Raw genomic sequence first — 8,097 nt, 5'->3', positions numbered from 1 at the left:
ATGGCATTGGATATCACAAGAGAAAGATTTTTGGTAAGAGCTGGCAAGCAATTGAAAAAGCTACCTTATAAGGAAGAATGGGGAGAAGATCTCGAGAAGGTTTCTTTGATAAGGAATTCCATATCAAAAATTCCTCAAAATATGCAGTATCCAAAATGTCAAAAGCTCACAACTTTGTTACTCTCAAACAATTCTTTGAGAGAAATTTCAGAATCTTTTTTTGAATACATACCTAATCTTAAGATTCTTGATCTTTCTAAGAATCTTATTCAGAAGTTGCCTAATTCTATCTCCAATTTAAAGAAGCTCACAACGTTGCTGCTTTGTGATTGCATGGCATTAGAGAATGTACCGTCTCTATCTAAGCTTCAAGTTTTGAAGAAATTGAATCTTGCAGGTACACTGATGAAGAAAATCCCTCAAGGTTTGGAAATGTTGATAAATCTTAGATATCTCAATCTTTATCGTACAAGGTTAGAAGTGATCCCCGATGGAATATAGTCAAAATTGTACGATCTTCAACACTTGATCATATGCCCAGCAACATCAAGAGCAGAAGAGATGAAGACATTGAACAAGTTGGAGGTTTTAGAAGTTTGCTTCAATGACATGCATGACCTGAGCGTGTATGCTGCTCAAAGAAAAAGGCCTAACGATTACAATATTTTTCTGGGGCGCAACTTGATGGAAATTGGTTTCGATAGTGTTGAAATTAGTAAGTCTGTTACGATTAACTGTTTCAATGTGAAAATTAAAAATTCAATTATACTTCCATCTGATATTCAAGGACTACGTCTAAGAGGCTGTGAATGCAACGGATCAAGTTTTAGCGATATTATTGGATCAGAAGGTGTAACTGATTTGAAGAAATGTACAGTTGATAGTTGCAATGGGTTGGAGTCCATATTTTCCTCACGATGTGCATCACTCCAGACGATTGAGATTCTTTTACTAGAATATTTGTGGAATTTCAAAATCATTGTTGGAGAGTCAATGCCACCAGAGCCTGGCACCTTTTCCAATCTCCAAAGCATTTATATAAGAGGGTGTGCAAAATTAAAGAATTTGTTTTCAGCAAAGTGGGTTCTCCAGAATCTCCACAACTTGGAAGAGATTTATGTTTGGGGCTGTGAAGAAATGGAGGAAATAATAGCATCGGAGAAAGAAGGAATAAGCACAGATAACAATGTCATGTTTACTCTTCCCAAATTAAAGAAATTGAAATTGAGTTATCTGCCAGAATTGAAGAGCATTTGCAGAACAAATGAAGTAATGGATTGTGATTCTCTCCAACAGATTGTGATATTGGATTGCCCAAAGCTAAAGAGGATCCCTTTACATCTTCCCCTGCTTGAGCTTGACAATAGTCAACCATCTCCTCCTCCTTCTACCTTTCCTCAAGTTCTGAGATGACAGCATTAATCATAAGCCTTCACTTAGGTTTTTTTTTTTCCTGGCCCTTTTGGTGACTCTTTCATTCTATATGTGTGCAGGAGTATGTGTAGTATAAATATCCAATTTCTGCCACAATGTGAGAAGCATAAATGGTATTCCTTCCTTGAAACATGCAATATTCTGTCTCCACTTTTCAAATTGATTTTGCTGCTCTGTAATACATGAATTTTTATTTGTTCAACTTAGAGTTAAGAGTTGTAACATAGAGTTCTTTTCTTCTTGTATTTGCATATTTGAGATTCTTTTATCTTGTTTAAATTGTTTCCTATTTCATGAAAAAGAAAATACCATATTTTAGCTAGAATTAAGAGTTAAAGATGTGATCCTTTTTTCTTGGTTGCATTGTCCTGTTCTAAGGTTTTTTTTTTTTTTAAACTTTTTTAAGTCTTGCCTGGTTGTGCACTACATGGAAGAGATTACTGTTATGTATTGTGACAAAATACCATCAAATTTACTCTTCCCAAACTAATGAAATTGGCATTAGCTAATATATCAGAATTGAAGAGCACTTTCAGTAAAAATGGAGTAATGGTTTGTGATTCTCTCCAGCACATTCATATAGGTTTGTCAAAGCTAAAGTGGATTCCTTTGTATCATCCCCTACTCGAGCTTGACAAGAAAAAACCATCACTTCCTACTCTCCAGGAAATCTAGACAACAATCACATTGAGTTAGACTCTCTACCTCTTTCAATCCTAATCCACAAAAGTAAGTGCGCGCACTCACCACTCATGCACACATGGCAAATCCTTTTTCTTTTCATTTCAGTGGTCAATGGTTCTAATTTACATATATACTTTTTCAAGGTGCACAAACGTGGAGCTGTTAAGAGATCAATAGATGTAACCCCGTTATTCAGGTTATGATGAGCTCAAACATGATACGGCTCGTTGGTTTGGCATAAAGGGGCCGCTGGAACAACAAGGGAGAATAGGCTGGAAACTAGTCTTTGTGGATCATGAGAATGATGTTCTGCTAGTAGGAGCAGACTCTTTTATTCCTTTTCTCTTCTAGAGCTCTTCCTATCTCTTGTTTTTGTTGTTTGCCCCAGTGAACAAAATCTGAGCCATTTATATGTATATGTGTATATATATATAGTAAACATTCAGGATTTGCTTGATCCTGTGATTTTCAATTTATTTAGTCCATTTCTCGACAGTTTTAACGTCTGGTCCATTTCAGGGAGTTTGTGTGCTGTGTCTGATGCATCAGAGATCCTCTCCCCTCAGGAATTCCAGGCCCAGCAGATGAGTTTGGATGGACATTTTGGGAGCTTTGTCTTTCCTAATCAAGCCTGTAGCAGCTCTGACATTGGGGATGCATGAACTGGTCTAGCAACAAGCAAATGATTCTTAGTTGTTGGTGTTCATAGCTTTCCACACGACTTATTATTTGGTTGTTTCTTTTTCCTTCAGTAACTTACCAGTTTGAGGAAGGAACAAAGGTCAAAAGGTGATCCTTTGCAGCATGATAGCTGCTCGCTTACAATTTTGGCCGAACTTGATGCTAGAAAAGAAGAGATGCATCATAGAAGCTGCCTCCCTCTACTCCAAAAGTTTAGAAGAGACAGTTCGGCTTATTTAAGAACATATCCAATTTGATGTATGCTTTAAACTCGTTACCAACTATGTATAATCACCAAGTATGTGAAGCAATGATCCAGTTGATGTATACTGCCCTAGTTCCTAAAATGTCTTGGTTTAATTTGGTAAAGAAAGTCGCTAAGTCAAGGAAAATAACAATAAGCCGATCTCCTTGCAAAATCCTATATAATTACAAGAGAATGAATTAATTAAAGTGGGCAAGTGAATGCAAGTCATGACAATACTGGTCACTTCCCTTAAAGCTGCTTTAAACTAAAGAAAATATAAATCAAATGAAAGATGAAAGAGTGAAAGTGAATGCTGGAAGAGTTTTGAAGTTAGATGGTGTAAAGAAATGGAGGAAATAATAGCATTAGAGAAAGGACCAGTGCAGATAACCTATATAATGTAAGGTATGTTCAAAAAAGGGATGAATTATAAAAGCATTGAAACCTAATCAAGCCAAGAGAGAATTATGAAGACAAAGACACGCACTATTCTGTTTTTCATTGAACATATATATGCAGTAGTTACAAAATCGAGAGAGAGAAAATACAAAACAAAAGACCAGTACATAACTAAGCAATTAAAACCACAAATAACCGTTTAGCTGTAGCCAGGGCCGGCCCTTGGGTGAAGCCACCCAAGCAAAGGCTTTAGGCCCCCAATTTGGGGAGGCCTCGCTCTTAAGAAAGATTTATAATTTTATAATAATTATAATATAATTAATTATATTAAAAATATATAAAAATTAAAAAAATATAAAAGTAAAAAATAATTAATAAAATTATTTATTTTTTATTTTTTTAATTATGTGTCTAATAAATCTCAATTTTCTATTACTTTCTTATTTCTAAAATGCTATTAATTCTCAACTATATTATCTTATTTTCAATAAACTAATAGTCATATGTATTTAATCATCTTCAACAGTTATTTTTTTCTCACTTATTTCTCTTATTTTCAATTAACGCATTTAATGATTTTCAACAGCTATTTTTTTCCTATATATAAAACCAATTATTCTTTTTCAATGTATAATATTTACTTTTGAAATCTTCCTTTTGCATTTGCTCTTTGTTCCTTTAATTTTAATTTTTCTCCAAATAATACACAAGAAGTCTGTTCTTTTATTATCTGCATAAAGTTGTGAGCCTCATTTGCAGTTTGCAATAAGCATTCAACAATTAAGTACTATTGTTCTAATCTTTACAGATTTTTTTACTTTATTTAGAGTTTATATTATATTGTTATATTATTTTTATTTTATGTGATAGTTGATTTATTTGAATTAGAAATTTTGATTGTTGATTTTATATTAGCCATTTAAAAAATATAAGATAATTCTAATAGTTAAATATTTTTGTACCTTATGTCAAATCGAAAATATAAATCTGGNAGAACTTGATTGTAAAAGTTTAATTAGAAATTTTACATCTAAAAAAACTAGAAGAATAAAATTTTAACAATTTTTTTTAATTTCAGTAAAAAAAAACCTCATTTAAATATTTCGTTTTAGGCCTTTGAACTTATTGGGCTGCCCCTAGTTGTAGCATGATATTAGTGGCTGACATCCTAACAAGCACAACTCAGCATGGTAAATCCATGTTGCTAAATTGACATAATGCTGAAGACAAAAAACTGAAAATAACCAATACATAAACTGCTATTTTAAACTAGTCACATGCCGTTGCTCGTGACCTCATCTCCACCCATTCAAACCATCATCAAGTCACCCTCCATTGAAGCTGAGATATATTCTAGTTTTAACAAGGTAAAAGAAAACATCAAAATTGATTTGAAATGGATAAATAATTAAACTATAGTATCAATTTTAATTATTTTATATACACGTAAAATCATATACATTGTCATTTTAAAAATTACATATTTTATATATAATTTCTCAAAAATTTTACTATTTACTTTTGTATTTAAATACTATTCATGTTTAAAATAAATAAATAATAAAAATATGGAAAGTCCTTTCTTTTTAAAAAGTAACAATTCCTTTTTCTATTTTCCTCTTGATTTTTTTATCATAGAAAACAAATCATGACTTGGGTCCAGTTCATAACGCTTGTGTTTTGTATCCAAAAGGAAAAGCAAAAGAGTTTTGACCCTTACATAATGACAGGTGAGGACATTCAGATGGGTGTCTTCAACTTTGCTATGGCTAGATTTTTTGTGGCAGTGTTGCTTCAAAACTGTCTGTATTAAAATAAAAAAAGAAAGAAAATTATTTGCCGACATTACAATAAAATAACCCAATAAAGCTAACAATCTAATAGTCAAGAAAATACTAAACAATGACTCGAGTAAAATCAACTGGCAATCATAGTGTCTAAAGAAAGTTGGAATCAGCCAAAACCATTGCATTATTTCTCTGCTATTTCCTTAACAGTTTCATTGACTCCCCCTCCTACCTTTTAATTTCTTCGTTTTCCCATCACTTTTGCAGAGAGTGGAAAGATTACCAAGGAACTTTTTTTTTTTTTGAAAAGCGGGTATTATTATGCCGCTTTAGCCCACGGATGCCATTAGAAGTCTGTAAATTGGCATACTGTTCCTCAACAGTTTCATTGACTCCCCATGGCATACTGTAAATTGGCTTGGGCAATGAGGAGACTGTACAGTTGACAAAAGGTAGCTGCTGAGGGAGACATTGGCAGCTTACACATGATCAGAACCTAAGCTAAACAAGAAGCTCTCGTTGCCAAAGACAAAATTGGCACAAGAATACAAAAATAAATCTATAACATACTTAAAAGGAAGCCTCAAAGGGGCTTCCTCCTTTAACGTGGAGGGCATAGGAAAAAAGAGAACAAGGGAAAGAAAAAGAGAGGTAGAAAGAGAAAGAAAAAAACAGATAAAAAGAGGACCGTGCAACGAACGGGCCATAGTCTAATGACCTTAAAGCAAAACATCCTACCTATGAAGACAACATCATAAATCAACATCAAGTAGGAGCCATAACAAGATTTCTCTGAGAACAGATTAGCGAAGACAAAAACAAGTCGTCTCTTATGTAAGAAAATTAATTCTGGATTGCAACTTTTCACGTCCCGAGTAAATATTTCATCATCGGTATAACTCAAAATATATTTTGTATTATGAATACTTCATTATATCTTAAAATAATAAATATTTTATATTTTATTTATTTCTTTTAGATATAAATATTTTATGTTCTATTTTAAGCTAACAATTTCCTATATTGTTATCTTACTAATTTAAAGTGTTACTTAGATTAAAAATATTGAGACTTAAAAACTAAAGCTCCCCCATCATACTGGTGAAGTTTTAATTAAACCTCTTACTTAAAAAAATTGAATCGAGATTGTGATTTCTTACGTCACGAGCAAATATTCCATCATCGATATAACCCAAATAATACATTTTATTTTTTTATTTTATCATATTACTTTTATATATATGTCTTTTTTCTTAAAAGTTTTTCTTTTTCTAATACATTAATCTAATAATATAATGAATATTATATATATGTATACATATATTTTATTTTCATTCCTATATTATTTGCTAATTGACACATAGACTACCGAACAAATCACCGTAAGCCTTCACCACCATGCCTAGCTTTTTCTTCCTTTTCCTATTTTTTGATTTCTTTTCTTTTTTTCTTTATCTAAACGGCACGTTGTGGTGCCTTCAACCTAACCCTTACTATAAAATCTTCATTTTCTTCTCTCTCTCTCCTCATTTCTCTCCCTCACTATCTCTCTAAAGTGCGGCTAGTGGCCATCGTCGTCATCGCTGCTTGCCGGCATGAGAACTTTCTTAAAATCTTGCCAAAAACTCCCTTCTTTCTCTTTCACCCTGTCACACCCCAAACCCAAAGTTTTGGAACCTAACAAACATCACATACTCATGAGATGAATCCCATAAGCATGTAAAGCAATTATATCTTACTAAACTAAATGTAATAACTTCAAAATCTCTTCAAATTTTTACTCTTTACAAAACCTCAAATCCCCAAATAATATAATGTATATATAATCCTCCAAAAGATACAAATTTCTCATCTAGCTATCATCCCTTTACAAACTAAAATTTGAATACTTACATCAAAATTTATAAATGTCAAAAGATATGTACTAATCTTGCTAATCAAAGCTCTCATCGAACAAGTCTAATCCCCACACATGAATATGTGTTGAAATATGTAAAAATGATAAGAATTACAGGAACGAGTACAACTACTCAGCAAGTAACTGACATCCCTTCAGCCGAGTTAAGTATGTTCAAAATAGTTAGGCCAAAATTACTAATACATGTATAGGTATTAAAACAAAATTTTGGGTAATCTCATTCAAAACATATATTTCAAAATTTCATTTTTGAATTACAAAAGCAAACATATTTTCGTTTTAGATAAGATAGCTAACACAATTTTAAACCTTTCAAATAACAAAACAAACCATAATTTTCCATCGATTTCATATTTTTATTGGTCTCCTGCAACATACTATGGCCATACTTAACCCCTACGGCATAAGTCATAATCATAACAGAAATCATGATTAATCCCAGTGGCATGGGTTATAATCATATCGAAACCACAATTAATCCCAGTGGCATGGGTCATAAGTATATCAGAAGCAATCATTGGCTGCTCTGAACAGATATCACAAATACCACTATTCTATAACCAGTGATGCGGTTGAGAAATCGATCTTTAATCACATAATACATGTCGACATGGCCAACGTTTAACCATCATTGGCAGGATTATAACATAGCCATACTAGGAGACAAAACAAAATATTTTTTTTTGATTACCCAAATTCATAAAACGGTAATATTCACTTTCACAAAACACATATTGTACACATCAAAAGCATATTTATTTCAAACTAAGTATTTATGTATGTAATCATAAAGATAATCATCCATGCATATGTTAGACAAAAATCATATTTATATTTCAAAATCAGAAATTGTATTTTGCAAAATTCACATTCTAAAATCTAACATACGAAAGTCATATATATATATATATATATATATATATATATATATATATATATATATATAT

The 8,097-nt window shown here is 32.1% G+C and overlaps 1 protein-coding gene across 1 annotated transcript; it reads left to right on the top strand.

Annotated features, from left to right (window-relative positions):
* LOC108662730 (probable disease resistance protein At4g27220) lies at positions 1–1,413 on the top strand. The gene is made up of 2 exons (XM_018124247.1): positions 1–424; positions 542–1,413. Exons 1-2 carry the CDS (start codon positions 1–3, stop codon positions 1,411–1,413), a joined length of 1,296 nt encoding a protein of 431 aa, XP_017979736.1.

Source organism: Theobroma cacao, chromosome 7 (assembly GCF_000208745.1).
Source record: "Theobroma cacao cultivar B97-61/B2 chromosome 7, Criollo_cocoa_genome_V2, whole genome shotgun sequence".
In the NCBI taxonomy this organism is placed as follows: domain Eukaryota; kingdom Viridiplantae; phylum Streptophyta; class Magnoliopsida; order Malvales; family Malvaceae; genus Theobroma; species Theobroma cacao.
This window is presented reverse-complemented; position numbering and strand designations above follow the sequence as displayed.

What these genes read in the sequence shown, in the direction of transcription:
- LOC108662730 (XM_018124247.1), top strand. Translation starts at nt 1, where the DNA reads ATGGCATTGGATATCACAAGAGAAAGATTTTTGGTAAGAGCTGGCAAG. An exon ending in GATGAAGAAAATCCCTCAAG is followed by an intron (nt 425 to 541) that starts GTTTGGAAATGT and finishes TCATATGCCCAG; the next exon opens with CAACATCAAGAGCAGAAGAG.